Source organism: Triticum aestivum, chromosome 2A (genome assembly GCF_018294505.1).
Source record: "Triticum aestivum cultivar Chinese Spring chromosome 2A, IWGSC CS RefSeq v2.1, whole genome shotgun sequence".
Lineage (NCBI taxonomy): Eukaryota > Viridiplantae > Streptophyta > Magnoliopsida > Poales > Poaceae > Triticum > Triticum aestivum.
The window spans coordinates 12,830,122-12,857,827 of record NC_057797.1 but is presented as its reverse complement, the minus strand read 5'-3'; the positions used below and the strand labels follow the sequence as shown (position 1 = coordinate 12,857,827).

Sequence of the window (27,706 nt, the reverse complement as noted above, 5' to 3'; positions counted from 1 at the left end):
CTCGAGCCATAGGGATGTGAAGGATGTAGTCCTCAATCCAGACCCCAGGGTCTGTTGTTCCGTCGTATGCCTCTATGTTTACGGGCTTGAATCCCTCTGGAAATTCATGGTCCAGCACCTCATCGGTGAAACATAGGGGTGTGCGGCACCCCTGTAGCTGGGTGTACCGCGTTGTTTAGATGTTTGCTGTGTTGCATTGTATGCTGGGGCGCGCTTGCGTGGTCCATACATGGATCTTGCTGCGCCGTCCTTTGGGTGCGAGCCCTCGCATGGGTTGCGTATTGTATTGTGAGCGGCGTTGTATGCCGCTCTGTGTTGGTAGAGAGGTCGTCTATCCGACCAGGTGGCTGCTTTGATATTTGGTTGTGGGGGGTCTGAGGCCTCCTCATCGAATTCAGGTAGCAGCTTCCGCTTTGGGTAGCTCTTGGAGGGGCGATTGTCGCCGTACCTTGCTGCTGTGTTGAGTATTTTGCTCCATCTGAAGTGGAGTGTGTCTTGCGCAGCCTTGAGCCTTTGCTTCTGCTTTTTCAGACTCCTCGCGGTGACAACAAGCCTTTTACGGGTAGTCTGCTGCTTCGGGTGCCTGTCCGGCGTTACATCGTCCGGACCATTATCCTTGACAGGATTTGTTTGTTCGGTTTGATTTCCGGATTGCCGTTGTCCGGCAGCGGTTCGCCCTGCTCCAGCGCTGGGTCTGTGTGATCGCTTTTTCTGTCGAGGCGGGATTTGGGGTGGCGCTTGCGTCGCCGCTTTGACTGCTTTTCGAGGGAACAAGCCTTCAGTGCGTCCTTCCGCTCCTCGTCGTCATCTTTTGGTGCGTCCACCATGTATACGTCATATGACGAGGTGGCATTCCAGGGCCCGATAGGCGCTGGTTCTTTATAGTCTCCTTCATTGGCGTCCATATCGTTGATGTCTTCGGAGTCGAAGTCGAGCATGTCGGTTAAATCGTCGACAGTGGCTACAAAGTGGGTGGTGGGTGGGCTTTGAATTTCTTCATCGTCCGTATCCCAACCTTGTTGACCGTAGTCCGGCCAGGGCTCTCCTGATAAAGAGGGAGACTTTAGTGATCTCATAATATCGCCAAAGGGCGGGTGCTGAAAGATGTCCGCGGTCGTAAACTCCATGATCGGCGCCCAATCGGATTCGATCGGCGGAGGCGCGAATGGTTCGGAGTTCGGAGAGGAGTCCGACTCCTTGGAATCACGAGTCTTGCGGAGTGCGGGGCTGGTGTTCGGCTCGATCGCCATTAGGATCACAGCCCCCAAGGCAGCGTCCAACCACCCATCCTCGATCGACGCAGTTGGCTCCGAATTAAGGGTCGAAGCCGATGCGGGTGCGGCCTCCAGGGCACTGTTCGGCGGCAGAGCTAGATCATGCTCGTCGGGACAGTGCGGCGCGCTCGGCAGTGGCTTGAATCCGTCGAAGATCCAGTCCCTGCGGATGTCAGCCGTGTAGTTTAAACTTCCAAATCTGACCTGGCAGCCAGGGGCATCGCTTTCGATCTGCTCTAGATGGCCAAGTGAATTGGCCCACAGTGCGAAGCTGCCGAAGACGAAGATCTGTCCGGGGAGGAAGGTCTCACCCTGGACTGCATCGCTATTGATGATCGTTAGAGCCATCGAGCCTGACGGCGACGACACAGAGGAACTCTCAATGAAAGCACCAATGTGAGTGTCAAAACTGGCGGATCTCGGGTAGGGGGTCCCGAACTGTGCATCTAGGCCGGATGGTAACAGGAGGCAAGGGACTCGAAGTTTTACCCAGGTTTGGGCCCTCTCGATGGAGGTAAAACCCTACGTCCTGCTTGATTAATATTGATGATATGGGTAGTACAAGAGTAGATCTACCATGAGATTAGAGAGGCTAAACCCTAGAAGCTAGCCTATGGTATGATTGTTGTTGTATCTGTTGTCCTACGGACTAAAACCCTCCGGTTTATATAGACACCGGAGAGGGTTAGGGTTACACAAAGTCGGTTACAATGGTAGGAGATCTACATATCCGTATCGCCAAGCTTTCCTTCCACGCCAAGGAAAGTCCCTTCCGGACACGGGACGAAGTCTTCAATCTTGTATCTTCATAGTCCAGGAGTCCGGCTGAAGGTATAGTCCAGCTATCCGAACACCCCCTAATCCAGGACTCCCTCACTCCCAAATAATGTTGCTCCTATTACTGTTGTGCCTCATGAAAATATAATTGTGGAACATGATGCACTTGATGATGATCTCGTTATGCCTATTGCTTGTTGTGATGATTATGATTGGGAAGATAATGATAATTCTTATGGCCTTGAAAATCTTTTTGGCACTTGCTTGAAAGAATATGATAATTGCTATACTATTGGTGCTATCCATACTATTGATGATGAAAGTGATTATGCTTATGATATGAAAAGGCCCAAGATTGGGGATGCTATGTTTGATGAAGATGATGTTTTTGAGAATATATTTGCTGCAATTAATGTTTGTCACAAGCTTGGGGAAGCTATGTTTGATGAAGATGATATTTTTAGTCTCCCAAGTTTTGATATGCAAATTTATAATGATGATAGCATGCCTCCTACTTATGATGATTATTGTGATGATACTTATGCTATAAAAAGTAGTGATTATATTTATAAAACTTGTCATGATTATGGTTACCCCTTTTCTGAATGTTACTCTTTTAATGTGGAAACAATTTATAGTATTCGAGTCTCTTATGATACTCCCACTATTCTGAATGAGAAGAATTTTGCTTATGTGGAGAGTAATAGAATTTCTATGCTTGTAGATCATGAAAAGAATGCTTTAGGTGCTGGTTATATTGTTGAATTCATTCATGATGCTACTGAAAATTATTATGAGGGAGGAATATATGCTTGTAGGAATTGCAATAATATCAAGTTTCCTCTCTATGTGCTTAAAATCTTGAAGTTATGCTTGTTTTACCTTCCTATGCTAGTTGATTATTGTTCCCATAAGTTGTTTGCTCACAAAATCCCTATGCATAGGAAGTGGGTTAGACTTAAATGTGCTAGTCATATTCTTTATGATGCTCTTTTTATGTTTCAATTCTTATCTTTTATGTGAGCATCATTGAAATCATCATGCCTAGCTAGGGGCGTTAAACGATAGCGCTTGTTGGGAGACAACCCAATTTTATTTTAGTTCCTTGCTTTTTTTCCTGTTTAGTAATAAATAATTCATCTAGACTCTGTTTAGATGTGGTTTTATGCTTTTAATTAGTGTTTGTGCCAAGTAGAACCTTTGGAAAGACTTGGGGAAAGTCTTGTTGATGATGCTGTAAAAAAACAGAAACTTTAGCGCTCACGAGAATTGCTGCCATTTTTATTTGGAAAGTTCTATTTAGTTAATTATTTTTTCAGATGATTAATATATTAATTCCCCAGGTCCAGCAATTTATTTGAGAATTTTATGAGTTCCAGAAGTATACGTTTGATCCAGATTACTACAGACTGTTCTGTTTTTGACAGATTCTGTTTTTCATGTGTTGTTTACTTATTTTGATAAATCTATGGCTAGTAAAAGAGTTTATAAACCATAGAGAAGTTGGAATACATTAGGTTTAACACCAATTTAAATAAAGAATGAGTTCATTACAGTATCTTGAAGTGGTGATTTATTTTCTTATACTAACGGAGCTTACGAGTTTTCTGTTAAGTTTTGTGTTGTGAAGTTTTCAAGTTTTGGGTAAGGATTCGATGGACTATGGAATAAGGAGTGGCAAGAGCCTAAGCTTGGGTATGCCCCGGAAGGCATCCCGTCTTTCGTCTTCGTTCATCGGTAACTTTACTTGAAGCTATATTTTTATTCACCACATGATATGTGTTTTGCTTGGAGCGTCAATTTATTTTGTTAGGATTTGCTTGCTCTTATTTATAACAATGTTTTGCATCTTTTATTTCAATAAAAGTGGCATTGATAGCCTTTACTATGCCTATTTTACAAGTCTTCATGTTGCTGTTTGAAAACAGAAAGTTTGCCGCTGTTGCAATAATTCCCTAGAAAAGTCAGAATATGATAAAATGTTGAAACCTTTTGCATATTAAGCTCTGATAAATTTACTACAGTTGGAATTTTCTTTAATAATTTTTGGAGTTAGGAAAGTATGGATCTGGCTGCATTCTTCACAGATTGTCCTGTTTAGGCAGATTGCTGTTATGTTTGCATTGTTTGCATATGTTTGCTTCTTTAATGATTCTATTTGAGGATAGGACTATTAAATATGCAGAGGCATTTAGTATGCAATGTTGAATAATAATTTTAGTGATTTGCTACAGTAGAGTATGATAAGGTTTTTGCATTGGTTTATACTAACTTATCTCACGAGTCCTTGTTGAGTTTTGTGTGGATGAAGCTTTTGAGATTTAGGGAGACCGTGATATGAGAGGAATTAAGGAGACACAAAAGCTCAAGCTTGGGGATGCCAAAGGCATTCCAAGATAATATTTTAAGAAGTCTCAAGCGTCTAGGCTTGGGGATGCCCCAGTTGGCATCGCACATTTTTTCTTCAACAACTATCGGTTAGTTTCGGTTGATCCTAAGTTTTTGCTTCTTCACATGATGTTTGCTATTCTTAAAATATCGTTTTATTTTGCTTTGCTTGCTGTTTGAATAAAATACCAAGATCTGAAATTCTTAAATGTTAGAGAGTCTTCACATAGTTGCATAATTATTCGACTACTCATTGAGCTTCACTTATATCTTTTGGAGTAGTTTGTTATTTGCTCTAGTGCTTCACTTATATCTTTTTAGAGCGCGGTGGTGGTTTTATTTTGAAGAATTAGATGAACTCTCGTGCTTCACTTATATTATTTTGAGAGTCTTTAGAATAGCATGGTAGTTTACTTTGGTTATGAAACTAGTCCTAATATGATGGGCATCCAAGAGGGATATAATAAAAACTTTCATATAGAGTACATTGAATACCATGAGAAGTTTGATACTTGATGATTGTTTTGAGATATGAGGATGGTAATATTAGAGTCATGCTAGCTGAGTAGTTGTGAATTTAAGAAATACTTGTGTTGAAGTTTGTGATTCCCGTAGCATGCACGTATGGTGAACCGTTATGTGATGAAGTCGGAGCATGATTTATTTATTGATTGTCTTCCTTATGAGTGGCGGTCAGGGACGAGCGATGGTCTTTTACTACCAATCTACCCCCCTAGGAGCATGCGCATAGTACTTTGTTTCGATAACTAATAGATTTTTGCAATAAGTATGTGAGTTCTTTATGACTAATGTTGAGTCCATGGATTATACGCACTCTCACCCTTCCACCATTGCTAGCCTCTCTAATACCGCGCACCTTTTCACCGGTATCATAAACCCACCATATACCTTCCTCAAAACAGCCACCATACCTACCTATTATGGCATTTCCATAGTCATTCCGAGATATATTGCCATGCAAATTTCCACCATTCCGTTTATCATGACACATTCATCATTGTCATATTGCTTTGCATGATCATGTAGTTGACATTGTATTTGTGGCAAATCCACCATTCATAATTCTTTCAAACATGTCACTCATGAGTCATTGCACATCCCGGTACACCGTCGGAGGCATTCATATAGAGTCATATCTTGTTCTAAGTATCGAGTTGTAATTCTTGAGTTGTAAGTAAATAAAAGTGTGATGGTCATCATTATTAGAGCATTGTCCCAATGAGGAAAGGATGATGGAGACTATGATTCCCCCATAAGTCGGGATGAGATTCCGGATAAAAATAAATAAATAAAAGAGGCCAAAGAAGCCCAAATAAAAAAAGGAAAAAAGAGACCATAAAAAAAGAGAAAGGACCAAATAAAAAATAAATAAATAAATGAGAGAAAAAGAGAGAAGGGGCAATGCTAGTATCCTTTTACCACACTTGTGCTTCAAAGTAGCATCATGATCTTCATGATATAGAGTCTCATATGTTGTCACTTTCATATACTAGTGGGAATCTTTCATTATAGAACTTGGCTTGTATATTCCAATGGTGGGCTTCCTCAAAATGCCCTAGGTCTTCGTGAGCAAGCGAGTTGGATGCACACCCACTTAGTTTCTTTTTGAGCTTTCATACACTTATAGCTCTAGTGCATCCGTTGCATGACAATCCCTACTCACTCACATTGATATCTATTAATGGGCATCTCAATAGTCCGTTGATACGCCTAGTTGATGTGAGACTATATTCTCCCTTTTTGTGTTCTCCACAACCATCCATCTATTCCACCTATAGTGCTATATCCGTGGCTCACGCTCATGTATTGCGTGAAAATGGAAAAAGTTTGAGAACATCAGAAGTATGAAACAATTGTTTGGCTTGTCATCGGGGTTGTGCATGATTTAAATATTTTGTGTGGTGTAGATAAAGCATAGCCAGACTATATGATTTTGTAGGGATAGCTTTCTTTGGTCATGTTATTTTGAGAAGACATGATTGCTTTGTTAGTATGCTTGAAGTATTATTATTTTTATGTCAATAATAAACTTTTGTCTTGAATCTTATGGATCTGAATATTCTTACTACAATAAAGAGAAATACATGATGAATATGTTAGGTAGCATTCCACATCAAAAATTCTGTTTTTATCATTTACCTACTCGAGGACGAGCAGGAATTAAGCTTGGAGATGCTGATACGTCTCCAACGTATCTATAATTTTTGATTGTTCCATGCTATTATATTATCAACCTTGGATGTTTTATATGCACTTATATGCTATTTTATATGATTTTTGAGACTAACCTATTAACCCAGAGCCCAGTGCCAGTTTCTGTTTTTACCTTGTTTTAGAGTATCACGGAAAAGGAAAATCAAATGGAGTCCAATTGACCTGAAACTTCACGAAACTTATTTTTGGAAGGAAAGCAACCCGGCAGACTTGGAGTGCACATCAAGGAAGCTTCGAGAAAGCCACGAGGTAGGGGGGCGCGTGGGTGTCAGCCGGGCAGGGCGACCGTGGTGGCAAGCACACAGGCGTGCATGCGCCGGCGAGTGGGCGCGCAGGGCTGCTACTGTCGCAGGGTGCGGGTGCGGGCGGCTGCTCTAGGCGGGGGCAAGGTGGCGAGCGGGCGCGGGTGGCTGCAGAAGGCGGCGAGCGGGCGCGCGTAGTCGTTCGGGGCGCGGCGGCGGGTAGACGTTTTGGGGTTGGTCGCCGCATTGGGCTCCTCCAACAACAGCCAAATGCGCATGTCCATTTTATCACCCTTTGCCATCCCAAACGGATGAAATCCGGACAAAACAGACATCTGTTTGGGATCGTGCGCTGAAGTTGGCCTTAGGCAATCGCCTCAGTTGGGGCCAGTTATGGGGGCAATATATCTCGGGAGCTCCTAAGCAGCGCTTTTGGCTGCCGCTAACAGGTACTGGCGCCCGCGCGCTACCCACCTGGCCTGGCCCAACAAGGGAGATGTGCCCGGTTGCCACGACCTGAACGAGTGAAAAAGCGCAAAAAAAAGGTCACCCTCTCCAGGAATCGAACTCTAGACGTCACCTTCACGTACAAGCGCACATAAATCAGTAGACCTACTCAACTCTAGTGCATGAGAAAAGTGTCAACATTATAAGGACATGCGGCCGCGCTATTTAATGTACTTAGTTTTCTGAATTATTTAAAATAACCGTAAACTTGAATAAGTTCATCAATTTATAAAAAAGTTCATCATTTTTGAAGAAAAGTTCATAAATCTGGAAAAAGTTCATCGGATTTGGAAAATAGTTCATCGATTTTGAAAAAAAATCATTCGATTTGAAAAAGAGTTCACGGATTTTCAAAAAGGGTTCAGAAAATCGGAAAAAGTTCAATTTTTTTGAACAAAAAGTTCACCAATCATTAAAAAAGTTCATCAAGATTAAAAAAGAGTTCACCGATTTGAAAAAGAGTCCACGGGTTTTCAAAAAAGGGTTCACAAATTCAAAAAAAGTTCAATTTTTTTGAAAAAACAGTTCATAAAGTTGGAAAAGGTTCATCGATTTTGAAAAAAAGTTCATCAGTTTGAAAAAGAGTTCACTGATTTTCAAAAAGGGTTCACGAATTCGAAAAAAGTTCACCAATCATGAAAAGAGTTAATCAAAAATGGAAAAAGGTTCATCGATTTTGGAAAAAAACTTTATCGATTTGAAAAAAGTTCATTCATTTTTTAAAATTTCACATAAAATCAAAAGGTTCTTCAAATTTGACAAAAAAAACCTGACAAAACTTTCAAAAGATCATCGATTTTTGAAAAAAATGCTCATGCATTTGAAAAAGAAAAAAAATGTAAAGAAATTAAAAGAGAACGAACAATGAACTAAAAAACCTTCACAAAAAGCTGTCCAGAAAAAACAAAAACGAAAAAACCGAGCTGGTAGCTTCCAAAGACAGAGCTTCCCCGAACTGAAGACAGGATAAGAAGAAAAACAAAGAGATTAGTCATAAGCGTGAAGAAGTCCTATTGGTTAGTGCCTTTGCCGCCGAAACGGGTGGTTTGTGTTCGAATCTTGTTGCCCGCACCTTTTTCTGGAATTTAACAGAAGAAGAAAAAAAAAGTTAAATGGGCTGGCCCATGTAGCATCGATGGGCACGAGGCGGGGTGTGCGCCCGTTTGCGCCGATGCTTGTAACGGGCGCTGTATAGCCATGTTTATATATATGAACGGATTTGCTATTTTACAGTCGAGTGTTTTTTAATTCGTCGTCATTCAAATTTGTGTCCGTCTATCGTCGCGCGGAGATTCGCGCTGGTTTTCTTTTTTCTCGCTGGCGCTGTGTTCGCTCGGGTTGGTTTTCTGTTTTCGGGTTGGTTTTTCTTTGTCTCGACCCAAAACCGCACCCGTCCCGCCACTTGGTTTTTGTCCCATTTGAATATTGGACTGGGTGTCGTCTTCCCTTTTCATTTGGGTACTCTGTTTCGATAAGGCTAGGGAGCGGCGGAGGAGAGAGGCGATTCCTTATGTTCATGGCGATTGCGAGCCTTTCCGCCATTCGATTTTGATTTGTCCTTCCTATTCTCTCCGTTCCCCGGCTGCCGAGGTTCGTCCCCCCCCCCCCCCCCCCCAGCCCCGCGCGTATGTTTCTGCTTGTGTTGTGGTCGTGTAGTTCCATATCTAGGATGAGTTTTCATCTCTGTGGATCCGTAGTTCATCTGTTTGTTTGTTGTTCATGGATCCCCCTCCATTTTTGTGCTCTAGATGGTGGAGGTATGCGGGTTCTAGGGTTTCTCCCCTGCTTGTTCACGTGGATGTATGCTTGTATATGTGGATGTAGGCTTACTGGTTGTTGCAGCGGTTGATTTGACTGTATTTTCTGCTAGGTCCTTTGCCGTTAGATGATCTGGGTGGTTTTTTTTACCTGATTATGCAATGTAGTTTTTGTAGTTGTAGGTGGCTGCTCATGATTTTCCCCTGGTAGTTGAGGTGTGTCTGAATGTGTTCCAGCAATCTCTCTGAATTTGATGCTTCTATTTACTGTAGCTCAAAGTTACAGTGGATGTTACCCCCTAATTACTGTGTATCCTTGCAGATGTTGAGTGTAATTTATCGTTCAATTACATTGTAATTTGTCCTAGCAGTACTGTGTAATTTCCCCCCTAATTCCAGTATAATCCTGATTATAGTGTATGTTCTGAGATATGCAAGATATTCAATGTATGTGCAGATTTTCAGTGTATTATGCTCTGGAATCACTGTGTAATTTGTCCTAGGATTTACACAGTAATTTAGCCCAACTACTAAGTAAACTACAATCATGTATCACAGTGTATGCACAGATTTACAGTGTATATGCTTAGATTTACAGTGGATATGTCCTAGGATATTCAGTGTATATGCCCAGATTTACAGTGTATTGTAAACCTGAATCACTGTGTAGTATGTCGTAGGACTTCACTGTAGTTTACTTAGTAAATTTAGCCCGAATACTCATGTAATTGTTGTGTAGTTTGTTCCAGAATCATTGTAGTTACCCTCCATTTTACTGTATTTTGTGCAAGAATATATGATAGCTTCTCCTGCATTTTCCCCTGTTAGTTGCCCCATATCTTCACTGCAACTTGTAATGTAGAGCTTCACTGCTATCTTATGCCCCTACTAAGTTGCACCTTTTGTAGTAAGTACTGTGAAACTGGCCCCCCCTAATTTTTGAGTGGATAACTTGTCCTGTAGTTACGCTTAATTTCACTTAATTTTGTCACATTCTATCCTTTTGGTCACATTCCTATCCTTTTTTCTGAAGGTGCCAAAGTGTTTTGTTCATCTTATCTCATGTGTATATTGTCATGTATTTTTTACATTGCAATCCCATGTATATTTACATTGTATTTTGTCATGTAATTTTCACTTATTTGTAATCCCATGTATATTTCTGTGCAGGTTGGAGTGTAATTTTCACTTGATTACAGTTTCTTTCCTGTGTAGTTTGTCTTGATTTCTTACTGTAATCCGATGCGTATTTACACTGTAAATTTTGTAATGTAGTTTTCACTTTAATTTAGTGGTGTAAATTTCTCTATAATTACTGCATAAATGACCTTGTTTGTAGTGTAGTCTGATGGGTTATTACAGTGTACATTTACCCTTAATTACCGTGTAGTTACTCTGTAGTTACACTGTAACCCGATGTTTTTTTACAGTGTAATTTTACCCATAATTACTGTGTAGTTTGTACTGTAGTTACACTACAATTCGAATGTCCATTTCTGGTGTAATTTGTATCCATAATTACTGTGTAGGTTTGCACTGTTTTTACACTGCAATCCTATGCCCTTTTACAGTGCAATTGTACCCATAATTTATGTACTTTACATTGTTATCCGATGGTGTTTTACACTGTAACCCGTTGCCCTTTTACAGTGTAATTTTACCCGTAATTACTTTGTAATTTGTATTTTTATAGTTACACGGTAACCTGATGCCCTTTTTATAGTATAATTTTATTCATAATTACTGTGTAGTTTGTTCTCTACAGTGTAAATTTCTCTTATAGTATTACAGTAAATTAACACAGGTTTGCACCTCCAGTGTCTTTATAACCGAGTCCCATTTTCTCTTTTGTTTTTCAGCTACTATCTCAATGGGGAGACTACAGAAAGTCGGTTCCAACTCCCAAGGATGTTCCGCTAGTTTCTTCAGTTGAGAGTGTTGATTCTTCAAAAGATCCTTTTGTGCCTAATGATTTTGCTGATGACAATGCTATGTCTTTGGTAGTTATCTTTGTCTTCTTTTCATTTTCCTTGTGTTTTTTCTATTTTTTCATTTTCTTAATTGTTGTGCTCGTTGTCTGAATTTTTCCTTTTTCAGGATTTCTCTGCTGATGATGAAGAGTTTGATAAAGCACTTTACAATTTCTATGTGAATAATGTAAGTATTTTTTCTGATCTAATTTTATTTTTTCATGATTATTTTTTTCTGATTATTTTATTCTTTTTATATGTTGGTTTGATGTTTATGTATTCTTTTTGTACAGAAAGTCAAGTACCTCAAGAGGAAATTATCATCTGTTAGTAGAAGGAATGTTGTAAGTCTCTTCTCTTCTTGTGTTTCTATTTCCCATCTCTTCTTATCTTTTGATTGCTTGTCTGATGTTTCTTTCTGTTGGGGATTCCCCTTTGTATCTTTAGTTTATTAATGAACTTCTTATTACTTTTTCACTGGAAATTACAAGTTACTTATAGGAGATTTACAATGTATAAATTGTATTTTTCACTGGAAATTACAAGTTAGTTATTGTAGATTTACAGTGTATAAATTGTATTTTTCACTGGAAATTACAAGTAACTTACAGTAGATTTACACTGGAAACAAGTAAAACATGTACTTACACTGGAAATTACAGGTTACTTACAGTAGTATTTTACACTGGAAATTGCCAACTACTTACACTGTAATTTTACTAACATTTTGGGCTTTACACTGGATTTACACTTAATTTTGCATTGGGATTTTACACTGTAATTACTGTAAGTTTTTTCTGAAACTTACACTGTTTTTTACATGCTGATGTCACTTTAAATGATCACACAAAAAGCATGTGATTCACACTGGGGTTCACACTGGAAATTCCTAATTGATGTATTCCCATGTTTGTTTTGGCTGAAAGTATTTTGTTGACAATGTCTCCATGTAGTTGCTGTATTTCCATGTTTATTTTGACTGTAAGTATTTTGACTGGAAATTCCCACTGCGATTGCACTGTATTTTCCATCGGAACTACAAGTTTTCAATGTTTTTTCCTTGATGATGTGTATGTAATTGATCACAAAAATTATGTAATTTCCCAGAATTAGAACTGACGTTGATCTATTTTTTGCAGACGAAGAAAATTGCTCCTGATTTGTTCATGTGAGTGGTGGAGAGAGAAGATAGTGAGAAGTTGGGATTGTTGTTGACCTGTGGATCGTGATGCTAATTTCCCTCTGATGTTCTTCTTTGTTGCTGCTCATCAGGTTCAAAATCTTCCTCTCCCCCATTGCACATGGTCGTCTCCATGTTCTCCCTTCTTCTTTTTCTCCCCCCTTCTGATTTCGTGTTTGTGGTGTTAGGTGAGATCTGTCGACTAATTTGTGGGAGGGGGTTGCCCCTTCTCGTGCCTTGCAAGATGGTCACAAGCTGTGGTCCTTGAGATCAAGAGGGTTTGTTCCCTGATTTTTCTGGAGTGGTTATGTATCCAGGGTACCGGGTTAGATGTTTTGCTTGACCCGTTTTGACGTCCTTTTTGTGTTGTCGGTTGTTTTCGTGGTCGTACAAGTGTCGGCTGTTGATTTGTCTAGTTTTTTGAATGTTGCTGAATTAAAAAACAGTCAAATGTCAAATAGACAGTCAACTATATAAAACCAGTTTTTAGCTGATGTTTAGCTAAATCGGTTTTACTAGTCAGCTTATGAATAACCCGTTTGTAGGAAAATTTGTTTGGCTTGCTCCTGGCTCCCCCCCATGACCTTCTCGCTGATAAAAAGAGCTCCTCCCGTGACCTCTTCTCTCACACATTCTCACTTCCCCAGATTGGTTATTTGAGACGATTCACAAGCTCCGGCGTTTGATTATTTCTCCATTCTTCGTCCTTGTTCGCTTGACGCCATTGGTGGCCTTCCCTCAGGCCGGCCTGGACGACTCCGGGTGCAGAAGCCTAGAGGCGCCTCCCCTGTTCGTCTACCTTGCCGCTCCTACCACCCTCGCCGGCGTTGGGTTCCATGGATAGAGAATGCACTGCACGCTGTGCCGTCGAAGTACTCTACTGTCTCGACGTCGTGCATCTCATGTATCCCATGCATGTCGAGAGAGTCCATGGATGTGAGGTTGTCCCAGACCAGAATAAGCATGCACACGTCCCCTTGTGCTTCAGGAGCTCGCAGAGGGTGGCGTACGTCACCGTCGGGGCATGGCCGGCCGTTGTCCCAGGAGGCATAGGTCGCTGATGGCGTTGTCACGTCCTACGGGCACCGTCCCTACTGGTAACTCTGGCATCCAACGAGCTGGATCCTCGGCGTAAACGCAACGACAACCATGTCGTGGCCAGAGGACGAGCTCTAGGAGTCGCCGGCGAGCGGGGTCCTGGGCTGGGTGTGAACGCAGCAACAACAATGCCGTGGCTGGAGGACAAGCACGTGGAATGGCGGCCATGTCGTTGCTAGAGGACGAGCGGGATGACCATTCGTACCAGGCAGCGGCACACCGACACGGCGGCGGACGAGCGCGTGGACAACAATTAGTTGCGATGGAGTATATGCAAAACAAGTTTTTACAAAAACGACTAATAGTCGTTTTTCCACAAACGCATAATTTCAGCTTTACGGAAACCAAGTTCTCCATATCCACAGATTTGTTAGAGTAGCCAAACGTGGTTTTATTCTGTTATGCTAGTTTCCTGGTTTATAGAGAATAGGTTCTGTACATTCCACCTGTCCAAACAACCCCTTAATGTGATAGCCCCACCGTGTCTCCGCCACACCACTAAACGGACGGGCTCAACACTGTAGCTCCCAGTTTTGAATGGTTCTATGGACCGGTTTTAGAGTCATCAGTGTGATTTTTGTCTTTTTCTCTATGTGTTTTTATTGGTTTTATTAGTTTTTTTAAAATTCATGTCGTCTTTCTTAATACATGTTGTAATTTTTCGTATATATGTTTAACCTTTTCCGGTGCACGTTGAACTTTTTCTAAATACATGATGGAACAATTTCAACTATAGGTTTGAACATTCTCTCCGAACAAATGTTAAAACATTTCAAATACAAGTTACACAATTTTTGAATGGTATGAAACATTTATTTATGCAAAAAATTACCTTATATTCACATTTTTAAAAATGTCTCAAACATATTGTTAGAACATGCGAACATTTGCCTAAATGTCATGTGCATTTTTTGAATTGAACAAAACATTTCTTTTAACTTGCGTGAACCATTTTTTACATGGCTTAAACTTTTTTAAAATGTCACGAAGATGTTTCCAAAACATGTGAACTTTTATGGACATATTTTAATTGTATGAAACATTAAAAAAATACACGATCACTTTTTTACATTATATAAATATTTTGTATAAATATCATCAACATTTTTTGAAATGCATGCAAACCGAAGTAAATTTCACAAACATTGTTTTGGTTGGTACGAAAAGTTGCGTGAACAAATTCTTTATACTACGTTAATATGTTTGTTGAATGTTAAAATTGAGATACATTATTCTTTTAAGTACATGTATTTAAAATATATAAAAAAGAAGAAAATGAACAACAGCCAGCGTACGCCCCTACGTGCCTATGTGCATAGTCTGTGACTGTCGTATATGTGAGCACTGGCGGAGCTTAGGCAAGGTTGAATGGGCCATGGCATGCCCAGCTTTCAAGTTCCTCCTCCTATCATGGCCAACCCATGGGTCAGAAAATACCAGCTAGTAGCAATCCTTATAGCTTGGCTCGCCAATTTTTGGGTAAGCTCCACCACTATGTGTGCGTGCACGGTCCGGGAGCACGATTCTGACAGAGGAAGGCCCCATGGCCGTGGTTGCGACGTTTGCAGCATCCGTCTGGGTAGCTACTGCAGTGACGTCCGTAGTGGCCGTCTGCGCAGCGAATGACTTGGCTGCCGAATCGATGCGGCGACGGCTTCGGGTGGAGAGGTGGTGACGCACCTGGAAGAAGTAGAGGAGGCGGTGCGGCGGCGGTCCATCGTCGGATGAGAGTGACCTAGGGTGATGGCTATTGCCGCTGAGGCTTTTCGTTTGGTGCGAGCCCTTCCCCATTCCCCATTTAAGTCGAAGGGTCATCGTTTGCCGAGTTTTGGAACTCGGCATAGTGAGACACGCGGTCAACTGGTTAAATGCACGTTACTCGCTGGCCCACCTGTCAGTGTTTCCCTAGTTTTTCGTGGACGTCACTCGGCAAAGCAGTGACTCCTGGAATTCCAATTTGAAAAAAAATTGAAAAAGAAAAAATGTTTGCCGAGTCTCTATTAGCCGTAACTGGCAAAGCCGTGATCCGTGAAATTTCAATTGAAAAGAATAAAAATGGAAAATGTTCACCGGGTCTCCGTTAGCCGAAACTCAGCAAATATAGACCGCACCCATGGCTCTGTCACCTGCTCGACCTCAGGGCCCACCCGCTAGACTTTGCCGAGTTGTTTCTGTTGGAAACTCAAAGAAATTGAGATTCTGCTGAGTTCATTTTGTTCGCAGAGCCATTTTTCGTTGGAACTAGGCAAAATATGAAGTCTGCTGAGTTGCTTATCACTACCGAATCCATGAATCAAACTCAGCAGACATAAACTTTGCCGAGTTCTCGATAGAATGAACTCACCATAGTTTTCAAACTCCGCACAAAACCATATTCCAGTAGTGTAGGCTCCATCTTACTCCTTATTTTGGTTGCCCAAATTCATGTTTGAACAATAAAATCTCTGATCGCTCACACAATATTTACTAAATCATAATCATAAAAAAGTGTTTTTGTATACAAATCTAATGGTTACTATTTTGTGTATCATAAACTCTATACCGTTGAACTAACTTTTGGTCAAAGAATGAATGTGGACAGTCAAAGTAGCTATGACTTATACGTAGAAACTAGAATGGTAACTTTAAGTTTAAGAGTACCGAGGTACATGTGCGGACATTTTATTTAACTTAATTTGGATATCAGTGATCCCATAAAACATGACGAGATACATTAAGCTAGCACAATTAAGAGTACAAACACGGGAATGATTGTAGTAGCACACGAAGGTTACAAGGCAGACAAGCAGTGGCGGAGCTAGCGAGTAATGGTTGAGGGGGCCAATGGTGAATTATAATTTTCTGGAGGGGCCAAAAACTGTATTTCTCTCAATTTGTACAACCAAAAAAAAGTTGCTTCACAAAAAATCCATAGGCTGGGGGGGGGGGGGGGGGGGGGCATGGCCCCTGCAGCAATACAAATAGCTCCGCCAGTGCAGACAAGCACACTTAATTAATGAGTTGCTAGTTTTTTCTCAGAGCGCGATTAGCGTGCAACAACATCGTCTCGACAGTGAAACCTGGTCCAAATTCATGTTTGGACCATAAATCTCCGATCTCTCATACAATATGTAGACATACTAAATCATAATCATATAAAAGTGTTTTTGAATACATCTAATGATTACTATTATGTGTATGATAAACTACATACCATTGAACTAACTTTTGGTCAAAGAATGATTTTTGACCGTCAAACTAGCTATGACTTATATGTAGAAACTTGAATGGTAAGTTTAAGTTTAAGAGTAGCAATAACATCATGAAGTGACATTTTATTTGATTAACTTTGGAGTACAGTGATCCCATAAAACATCACGAGATACATTAAGCACAATTATAAGAGTACAAAAACGGGAATGATTGTAATAGGCACGAAGGTTGCAAGCACACTTAATTAATGAGTTGCTAGTTTTTGTTTAGAGCGCCGGTAGCGTGCAGCACCATCGTCTCGATAGTGAATCCTGGCCCGAATCCGAGCATGACCCCCCACTCTGCTCGCTCTCCTTCCTCCTCTATTCGCCGTCGTAGCTGATCCAGCACGAAGATGATAGTAGCGCTAAACATGTTACCAAAGTTTCGTAGAACACTTCGGCTCGCCGCTAGCTTTGTGGGCTCCAACTGGAGTTTCTTGTCGATTCCATCCAATATCCCACGGGCTCCAGGGTGAACTGCCCAGAAGAGGTCATTCCACTGGGCACCCATGTCAAGTGGACCAAATGCCTCCGAAAGGCATGGCTCGATGTTGTCTGCCACCAGTTTGTACAGTTCGGTGGAAACTTTGCCACCAACACCATAGCTCCCCATCTTCACGCCAAGCACATGCTGGGTGCCCGGTATGATGGTCTGTGAGGCAGACACCATCTCAAACATCGGCTGCTCGACAGGGTGCATGGTATCAGCACCGACAATGACCGCTCCAGCCCCATCGCCGAACAGCGCATGAATAATGAGGGTGTCTAAGTGGTCGTCGGGGCCACAGAAACCAGCAATGGAGAGCTCCACGCAAACCACAAGGACCCGTGCTCCGCGGTTGTTCTCAGCAAGGTCTTTTGCCAAGCGCAAAGCAGAGCTACCAGTGAAGCAGCCGTTCAGTTGGAGCATCGTACGACAGATGTTGAGGCGAAGGCCAAGAAGTGAAACCAAGTGTACGTCGATGCCTGGGGCGCTGGCGTCCGAGTTGGTGCTGACGACAAGGTGGGTGATGTCAGTGGCCGGACGTCCCCACTTTGCAATGGCCTTCTTGGCGGCTGATGCGGCAAGTTGTGGAGCAGCACTAGCCACAATATCAAGCCGAACTTCAAGGGATGGCAACGTGCGTTGAAGCAGGAAGTCAGGGTAAGAGTTCAGCTGTTCCTCCGTGTATTGAAAGAAACGATTCTCCGTGCCAATCGCACCACCTGGTCATATTTTAGTGACCGAAACACCGACAATATAATAAAGCATGTCAGAAGTTAGATCATACATAGGCATGGCATCGTTAGGTCTGAAAAACTTCCCAGGGATCAAAGGTTGCATTCGTGGACTATGCGTTCACCGTAGCTAGTATATACGTTTGCATGCTTACATATTGTCTTGAATGTGTCTTTATGGTCAGTGAGGTGCTCGCTCTTGGTGACATAGAAGTAGTAGTCAGGGAACTCTTCTTGAGACACGTGGTTCACTGGGTTTGCCGTTCCGATTGCCAGCACTGCCGCGGAGCCTTGTGCACGCCGAGTGCACTGGATCTTGCCGAGGTTTGATGGGCCGCCTGCCATGGCCTCGGAGCAGTGACCTACTTTATATACCAGAAGAAAGGCGAGGATATTAGGGCGGCATTGTATGTTGTCTACACTAAAACATTAGGTGTTTTAACTAATGCACTAGAGATGTAACTATGATCTGTATTGATCATAGATTCATATAGTACATCTGGGAAAACTCCATGAAAGCATCAACACAATTCCTTTTTTTTCATTTTTCTTAACACAGGGATCAATTGAAATAAAAAATATTATGTCATGATGATAGATAAATGATGCGTCGATGTTGTGAATACAATTAAGAATATTTCATTCTATCATTAGCATTGTTGATCATGCACAACACAAGGACAACTAATATGTCTAGTACACACGAGAGATGCATCCGAGCCACACTTTTATGCATCTGGAATCAGGACATCCGAGCCAGGTGCTTAAAAGTGTGGCTAGGATATATGAGAAGTTCACATGACCGATAAATCGACATAAATATCTAAAAATGCTAATACAGATTGTGATGTAGGTGTCCCACCCACACCACCTTTCCCCCTAAATAAATGTGCCCCTGACCCACCACCCACCCATTTCCAACCAGGTGATGCCACCTTCCTCCAAAATTTCAGTGTGGGTCCCATGGTTTGCAATCAGGCGGTGCTACGTCAGTTTGTAACGGTAGCTGTAGACATCCCTATAAAATTTTTGGTACATAAAAGTGGTCTGGTCAAGGGAGTCAAAGTCAGCAGACTTATTGCCGAGAGAGGCTCCTTTGACATGAAATAAAACCCGCAATAGGAATACAATGGCGCTGGACATCAAATTTTTTTGTAAACAATAGTGCAATACAATAGGAATATGAAACTCGATTGCCCAGGTTGCACTCCAGGAACTTGTAGCAATAACTGTAGTTAATTTTCCGAGGAGGTACCTTGTGCTGTTAATTATACATGGAGTGATGTTGCATAGGTTCTGGCCCAACTTTTAGTCAGAAGCTCTACTCGACATTTTAAGTAACCAGCCACATAGATTGCAGCTGACTTGTGCCACTACTATAATATAATGCTAATCCATTTTCTAACAGCCCTGGGGTCTGGCTTATGCAAGTGTGTCTTCTAGGGAATGTGTTCATCACTACAATTTCTATAAACTAGTAAGAACTATGTACAAGGAAGGTAATAATTACAAAAATGAAAATTCCTTATGTACGACCCTATTGCTATACCTTGAAAGATATCCACACCTTGAATTGCGACTAGTCCTTACCTTTTTCTCGTCTGTCTTACAAGGCTTACTACTCCAGAAGAGGGGAAACTAAGCAGAAGACTAAACAATATGGAGGGATGGGAGGTGGTGCAAAGTATTTAAAGACAACATCAGAACAGGTGGATGGTGGGTGACGATAAAAGCATGCAATTGTTCGAGGCGAATAGGACAAGGGCTTTTCCGGATTGGGAGCGGGCTAGAAGATGCTATATGTAAGAAGGCAATAGAGAGGGTGGGTAGGAGTTTGCATCTTATTTGGGTAAAAACCCATGATCTAACATTTTTGTTACAAGATTATGCAACACTAGCAAATATGCTCGTGCGTTGCAACGGAAGAAAAAATAGTGCATATTTAAGTATAGTTAGAATTGTATGTGCAAAATACAGCTACATCTCGTCTCATATTTAATCTTCACCAAGATCGATAGACATGTGTTGCCATGGAACAACAACATCCCATGAATCCGACTTTATGTAATAATGCTTAGTAGATGCATGGTAGAAATTTTCCTCGTCATTAATAATCCATCTGCAGTGGTTGTGCTGTCCGACTCGGCTGCAGCTCCGTCTTCCTTGACCCCCGCAAAAAAAAAAAAGAAGCTCCATCTTCCTTGTCAAGTAACTGCCTCAACAGATTAGCATATGGTCAGCTAGTCCTTGAGATTAAGGAGCTCATGTGTGTTAGGGAGTTTTTACCTCAGAAAATTCATCGTAGTCAAAATAGTGTTGCAGATCGTTTGGCCAAATATAGCCGCTCCAAGAGAACCACGGCTGTGTGGGTGAACTCGGTTCCACCTTGTATCGAGGATTTGTGGCCTCTTGATTGTAACACTGTGACATGCAATAAAAACTGCCTTTCCAGCGCAAAAAAATAAAATAATCCATCTGCAGCACATAATAGACACATGCATGCATATACTCCTGTCTACATATATATTTCTTATTAGATTTTATTTTTTATATTAGTGCAAAAACTTCATAATTTAATATTTTTAAAATCCAATTAATTTAATTTTCTCTCTTATACGCGAAAAATAATGGATTATATAGAATGATACTCTACTAGTTTCTTCATATACAAAATGCTAAAGAAAGAGATAGTACTACCTCCATCCGGGTTTATCAGGCCTCCTACTATTTTGAGTCAAACTTTGACCATTCATATGATTAATAAAATATAGAATATATGCTAGCAAAAGTACACTCTTGGATTTGTATTTGAAAGAGCTTTTCGAATGTATAATTTTTGTAACATATAGTTTATATTTTATTAGTTTAATCTGTTAGTCAAACTTTAGTCCAAAATAAGAGAGAGCCTAGGAAACCCGGCCGGAGGTAGTACTTCAGACCGTCCATGCATGCATGTATCCATGCAAGCATCAGCTACCCTAAGCCTGCAGAACTGTCATATACATGCAGTTATGCAAAAGTCAGTAAATTCAAGAGAGAAGCACTACCTATAACAATAGACTGATAATCAAATACTTAGGCCGTTAGGCCGGTTTAGTACGTACATAGACCAGACCTGGATGATGCTTAATGCACCGGTCGTCGGATGAGTGATCACACAGGCTATAACTGTCGATGACTGTAGTTGGAGTTGTAGGAATTACTCACGATCGCCTATCGGGATGAAGCATGGTCTCTTACCGAGAAAGCTTCTTCCATGGTTTTCCCTTTCCAATCCTCGTCTCTGTGCAACGGAGGCAAGCTGCTCGCGGTGATGTTGTTCTCGGCGGATGGTTGATCCTCAACGGCGGCCACACGCGCGACGGCTAGCATACCTATGTGTGTGTGCCTGTGTTTATGGGGCTGCACGCATGGATGCGCCGCAGACGTCGTGGACGGGCCGGCCGGCCGTCATTGTGCTGCGTGCCGAGATTGAGATCACGTAGAATCTGTCGAGTTCATCACGTGACAATGCTATCGGCTCCATGTTCGGTCATCTCCCTGCACCATGAACCCATAGACATGCTAAGAGACGAAGTGACTAATGCGCCATGGTATTTGTGGTTACGCTCGGCGAAACGCAACCTAGTACGCTAGCCATGGGGTGATTCTTCTCCCCGACCTCCTCCTCCTCCCGTATTCCAGATCATGTCTGGAATGACACAAAATTAGGTCGGAGGTTTGCTGTATAATAATAGTCAATATGAGTCTGTGAATGACACAACCAGCACCAAACTTCGCCTGGGCCTAGCCTGGGTTCGACTCCTAGTTGACCGAATGTAAATTTGACTGAGAGACGAATAGTTTTTTGATAAAAAAATCTCCCTCCTTTTAAATCACAACAGCTAATCTTTATGGTTAAGATAAAATCTGTTAGAAAAAAACCCTAATGCAAGATCATAGAGATACATCGAGGCACGATATTTGTTAACGAGGTTCACCGATATGGCTACATCTCCGGGGCATGACTACGGGCGCTCCTCCCTAAGATACCGCAACACCGGTCGCCCGGGCGCCGGCACAAGCCGTCGGCTCCCCCGCGTACCTTTTGCTATCAAGTCATCATGGGTTACAACGTGTGGTGCCCCTCCGTATATAAGAGGCCTAGGATACAAGTGTACGACTCCTACACAACTCGTACCTAACCACACCAATTACAACTCCAAGTCCACGTAACCCCTTGCGTACGTAATATATTCGACACAAATATAACAAAATCAACGGACATAAAAAGATGACGTATGAAGAACTATGAAAGGCTCCTTCCTTTAATATTAGGTAAAGGTAAAGATTACCGTAATATGGCGCTTTCTTCAATAAGGGTGTTACCTTGGACCTTTTCTTAGTGGGTGATAGCTAGCACCAAGTTAAACCTTTTGGTTGGATCCGACAACATCGGTGTTCGAGCTACGACTCCTTGAAGGTGTTGCCTAAGTTTTACGGCCTTTGTTATGTCACATGTTGCTCTGCTGGTGGATTCGGGTCATAGGTCATACGTTTGTGGTAGTTGTGGAGATGCTTGGTGCGATGGAGGCCCTGGATAACTTTGGGGCTTTCTTTTTTTTAAAGAAAATTTGTTTGGTATAAATGCTACTAATTTTTATAAAAAATACTAATTTATAAACATTGTGCATCAATAGATCCAAAGGCCAAAGATTATCCTCCTTTTTGTAAAATGTGTGATGCAAGGATATTACAATCTAACAATTATGGCTGTACTTTTAGCGCATGCCATTTAACATGGATCTTATTAGTTACAAAAATAATAAATTTCACTTTTTTTACACATTTGATATATACGATCGGAAATTTCGGTTGCTAGTTCTAATGAATCCCTCGGGCAGTGGCGGATCCAATGGGGGTTCCGTGGGTGCCCTGGCATCCCCTTCAAAAATGCAAATCTTTTTTTATCTAGTACTCTTAGTCTAATCCTATATGTATTATAAGGGTAGAATGATAAAATGACATTTTTTATGGTTATGCCTGACATTTTTGTTGTGAATGATAGGATTGGCACCCCCCATGGTAAATATCTAGGTCCGCGGGTATGCATTTGCACCTGAAAGAAAAAAATTGGCCGTAACGGAACGCGGGAAGGTAATTAACTACATCGGTTTCACCACAAAGGGATTGTATTCAATTGTTTCTCATGTTCCATTTGCTGATGACATATAAGTTAAGTTGATTGTACGAGGTGAGCACACATGTTCGATGGTCCATGGAGCTGAGAACACCAGTTTTCACTTTTATACATAAAAATACAATGTCACCTATTTGTGTGCAGCGAGTGCAACGCCCAGCAGGACCAAGAGTGTGTGGCAAGGACGGACGCAACACAAGGGAACAATCTGCCTAACTGAGTTAGAGCGAGTTGGTTAGATGCTAGTACATCTTTCAAGTGACCGAAAGTTCTTGCACTGGATTACCAAAAATATTCTTGCCTGACTCCTCATTTCAACTTTAGGGCACGCATGACTCTACCATTGTTATAGGAATCAAATTATCTCGAGTATAATTTTGTTGCTGCCATTAATAGGTAGGTACATAAGGCTAAGATCAAACAACAATGACATATTTTCAAAGCATGACAGCAGGACCGCTAACCAACAGAATGTTAGAAACACGAGATTCCAATCAGTGGCAGAGCCTGTAGACCTAGTCATTTTAATGCAGAAATGGTTTGCCGAGTGCCATCCTACTGTCTCGCGCTCACAACTGTATCAATCGGCTAGATTAAATGAGGCGGGAGGTGGATCTCAACATCGGCAAGAAAGAGCAATGACGCCTCATGGTGGTGGCACTCCAACCTCCAGAAACTAATTCTGGGTTAGCTTTCCACTAGTCATCAACCCGTGCACCTGCACGAGCTAGTATATATTCATTTTCTGTCAATATTTTTATAAATTAGAAATGTTGGTCAACAGCGTGCACATGTTTTCATGGATCATTATTAAGCATGCACGTAGAAATTTCTCTTGGTTATCTGCAGGGATCAAATAATTTTTATTGTATTGTCTAATTTGTGATTTAGCTATGTTGCATGGCACACATATTTTTGTGGGGTGATGTCAAGAAACCTCAGATTGAGCGATGATACGAAAATAAGGATACAAACTTCAATTAGATGCATTATATTAGTAGACAACATCGGCGCAACTGGAAAATTAGGTCAATGTTCTATTTTGATGTCAAGAAAAAATGGTCTATGGTCCAAAAAGTCTCTGTACGTAGGCTCCAAAAACGAATGTCATGTTGTAGCATTTGTTGTGACAAACCCCGGACCAGCTCTCTCTCTCTCTCTCTCTCTCTCTCTCTCTCTCTCTCAATTGCTCAAAAGGCGGAAAAAGAAGTACATTGGATTTTTTTTCCGGCGCACAAATGCCATGGACGCACATACGGCCTCTTCTAATTTATGCGACTCGAACTGCTGGCTCAGCTCATACCGGCGCCACCGAACAGTACATAAGGATGAGAATTTATACCAGGCTAAACAACGACGTACGAACGCACGACGCAATCTAACCACGCTTCCGCTGCACGACGCGGGCCTGCCCAACAAATCCCTACACGTATGCAGCTCCACTCTAGCTAATTAACTCAGCCATGCAACCGGCAAATGACTCGGCCACCTAACTAGCTAGCTAATACTACATCCACTCAACTAACTACGAACCAACATGTGGTTGAATGGTTAGTGGGATTATGGTATCCCCAACCCATCAGGGTTCAAATCTTGATGCTCGCATTTATTTTTGAATTTATTTCAGTATTTCCGGCTATGCGCATTCAGTGGGAGGAGACGTTCCCGTCGACGATGAGGTGCCTACGATGACTTCGTAAATTCCAAGATGATATGCCGGCTTAGTCTTTCGGAGATGCTTATAGGGGTAGGATATGCGTGTGTGCGTTCATAGGAATGAGTGTATGCGCGTGTATATGAGCGCTTGTGTCTGTACTGATGTTAAAAAAAAAACTAACTACGGCCGCGAGCATGCACACACACTCGCGACATACATACCCACGCCCCGCACGGACAGGCACACACACATGCCCACGCCCGCCACGAACTCAACCTGGGCGCGTTCACGCCTGTCACCACCGCCACGGGCATGGCTTATTCCAACAGCATATATTTTCCTTTTTGCCACGAAAGTCCGATAGTGTTTGATCTTCATATATGCAGAGAAACTGATCAACCAAAATGGTTTAGTATTATTGGGTAGAATATCCATGCAGAAGTATAATGTGAGGAACATAGAGAAAATTTGAGTTCCAACTGGTTTATTTTAATTACCAAAACAGGTTGTTTGAAATACTTGACTGCGCATGTGTTCCATCAAGGGATATGTGATATTTGTAGCCACGTAATATAAAATTCTCTAATTTGTATATGTGGGATAGAATTAATGTGTTTTAGTTGACTTTTTAATCAATAATTTCTTCGAAAATTCTAAGATTAATGTGGTTCGAGATTTATTTTTCTATGTGGGTATGAGATATTTCTGACACATCCTACAAAGAACCATATGAATCGGTCCTCTAGGAAACAATATAATTCGACTATGAAAAAAAGTATGAGGGTGCAAAATAATATGTAGTGAAGCTATGTAGACTTAACATTTCCGAGTTGGTCTGTCAGCCCTGATTCTCCTCGAATTCGTAAGTCTAGGTAGAGTCGACAAAGCTTCTGCGTACATTCTTGCTCTCTCCATGGTGCGGCGAGGTTTAGGGTTTCGTATCATAAGTGAGCTGTGGCAAGATCAGATAGATTCAATTGTTCAAAGGCGAAGACTGCGGCTCTATGGTGTTGATCCATAGTGGTATATGCACGAATCGTATGGTGTGAGAGGTCTTAACACAGGTACTCCCTCCGTCCAAGTGTATTGGATGCCTAGGAGAATCTAAATTTTCCAAAAGTATAAGTCACGGTTGTTATTAAACGCACCTCTTTTCCTCCACCGGTCTAGCTGAGTTTCCATTCCTAATTACTTCCACGCATGGCCTAGAAGACTCTTCCGTGACCGCACGTCGCGCGATCCATGACTGCGTTGTGTCCCCTTCCATACCAACCTCAGTAGTTTCCTACTGCTTTCACGATCGGTGCATGCACCTATATTCCATCGGTTCGTGCACCTAATATTCTAGGACCCCTGAATTTCCGGTGCACCTAATATTTTAATTGGATGGGGCCCTCATTTTCTCAATCTTCAATTAATGCGCCCTGACGAACTTTCTTAATCAGGAACAGCCTACCCCGGTCGGAATTCGCGCGCTGCAACGCTCATTTGCATACTAGAGTCCGGCCGTGCATGTAAAAATATATATTGAAAAGGTGCAAACCACCATGTCTCTCCTCTTTAATTATCCAACCACCAATGACCTAAGTGCATGTAAAAATTAAGAAGACCATGTGTAGAATGCTATTGGTCTTGATTACCGTGTGATGAGAAAGAAGCATTTTTTTTCTACTTTAATGTGCATTGGGAAGATATATGTACACTCTTTTATGGACAAATTTTAAATCCAAATGTACACTCTTCACCGGACAGAGGGAGTATGTGTGGTGTCATGTAATAATTTATTTATTAGGTTATAGACTCATCTTGTCTTGATATGTGTGATGTTACAATAACTAGCTATGTTATCACATGCCCCTCTTTTCTCATTAATTACTCGCCACATCATCTGTTTTGCCTAAAGATGTGTGATGTTACCTCCTATATTACTGTCACTGTGGGTAGTCTTAAATGATTGGGCAACTATTAGGGCACTTGAAGGACGTTGGAGAGAAAAAATTATGTATGGGTAGCCCAAACATCACAACATGAAATGCGGAGATTAACTGCTATATTTGACTATGTTTGCAAGGAAAGATTGGTGTGGTGGTTGGCTTTTTTCCACTGTTCAATTTTTTTGCGGTGTCCAATTTGCAAGGAAAGATTGGTTTGGTGGTTGGCTTTTTTCCACTGTTCAACTTTTTTTGCGGTGTCCAATCTAAGGCATGCCTAGATCGTGATGTCCATGCTTGACTAGTGTAGGTCTTGGTGAAGTGACGGGTAGGAACTAATGGCCGCATTAAATCCTACAATTAGCATGTTTTTATTGCCGCAACTTGCATGATTGATCGTTTTGGGCACTCAACTATTAATGACAATAACTATAACCATAAACATGAAAATGAAAGCAAACTGTCTTTCGAAAAAACGTGTACTGGCAGCCGTGGGTGACATTCAACGCCATCGAACTCCGGGCTAGGGTTGAGGCCCCGTGCCTCCTCGGTCTCGCTGCAGTTGCATTAGGCTGGTCACAGTGGAGAGTAACTTAAACTAGTAACATTCATATATTATGATTAGTCTATGTTACTACCTTCACGATCCACAATTTAAGATGACTTTATTTTTTAACTTGTATACTCATTTTGTCTTGATATGTATGATATTACTCATAGTGTGAGTAACTAGCTATTCTCAAATCATCTCTCACATTAAATCATTGCCACATAAGCAAATTTACTAGGTTGGACCATATGTTACTACTGAAGTTACTCCCTCTATGAGCAGTCTTAGCCTTCGCCGGATCTCCTTTGTCGGTGGGGCCCTCATTGCTGCCGGCCACCAGATCCGACCAATTTTCTAGTCCTCATGGGCGGTGAGGTTCACGTTAATGATTTGCAAAATGTGTTCGGTATTCCATGTGGACCAAGATAAATGAATGGAGTTAGGATCAGACATATGTTTATTTCTTTAGCTAGCAAAGTGCCCCATCAATGTGCGGGCTAGGATTTTATA

The 27,706-nt window shown here is 41.6% G+C and overlaps 1 protein-coding gene across 2 annotated transcripts; it reads right to left on the bottom strand.

The window, feature by feature from the left end:
• Positions 1 to 16,722: 16,722 nt before the first annotated feature.
• LOC123184258 (bisdemethoxycurcumin synthase) lies at positions 16,723 to 19,629 on the bottom strand. Of its 2 annotated transcripts, none has more exons than XM_044596405.1 (3): positions 19,470 to 19,629; positions 18,035 to 18,244; positions 16,723 to 17,867 (listed from the first exon to the last, which is right to left on the bottom strand). In XM_044596405.1, the coding sequence occupies exons 2-3, from the start codon at positions 18,222 to 18,224 to the stop codon at positions 16,876 to 16,878; spliced, it is 1,182 nt and encodes a 393-aa protein (XP_044452340.1). In that variant the 5' UTR covers positions 18,225 to 18,244; positions 19,470 to 19,629; the 3' UTR covers positions 16,723 to 16,875. The 2 variants fall into 2 exon arrangements, with proteins under 2 accessions (XP_044452340.1, XP_044452339.1); XM_044596404.1 differs by having other exon boundaries at positions 18,035 to 18,241; positions 19,470 to 19,623.
• Positions 19,630 to 27,706: the final 8,077 nt, after the last annotated feature.

What these genes read in the sequence shown, in the direction of transcription:
- LOC123184258 (XM_044596405.1), bottom strand. Translation starts at nt 18,224, where the DNA reads ATGGCAGGCGGCCCATCAAACCTCGGCAAGATCCAGTGCACTCGGCGT. An exon ending in AGACACATTCAAGACAATAT is followed by an intron (nt 17,868 to 18,034) that starts GTAAGCATGCAA and finishes AAATATGACCAG; the next exon opens with GTGGTGCGATTGGCACGGAG.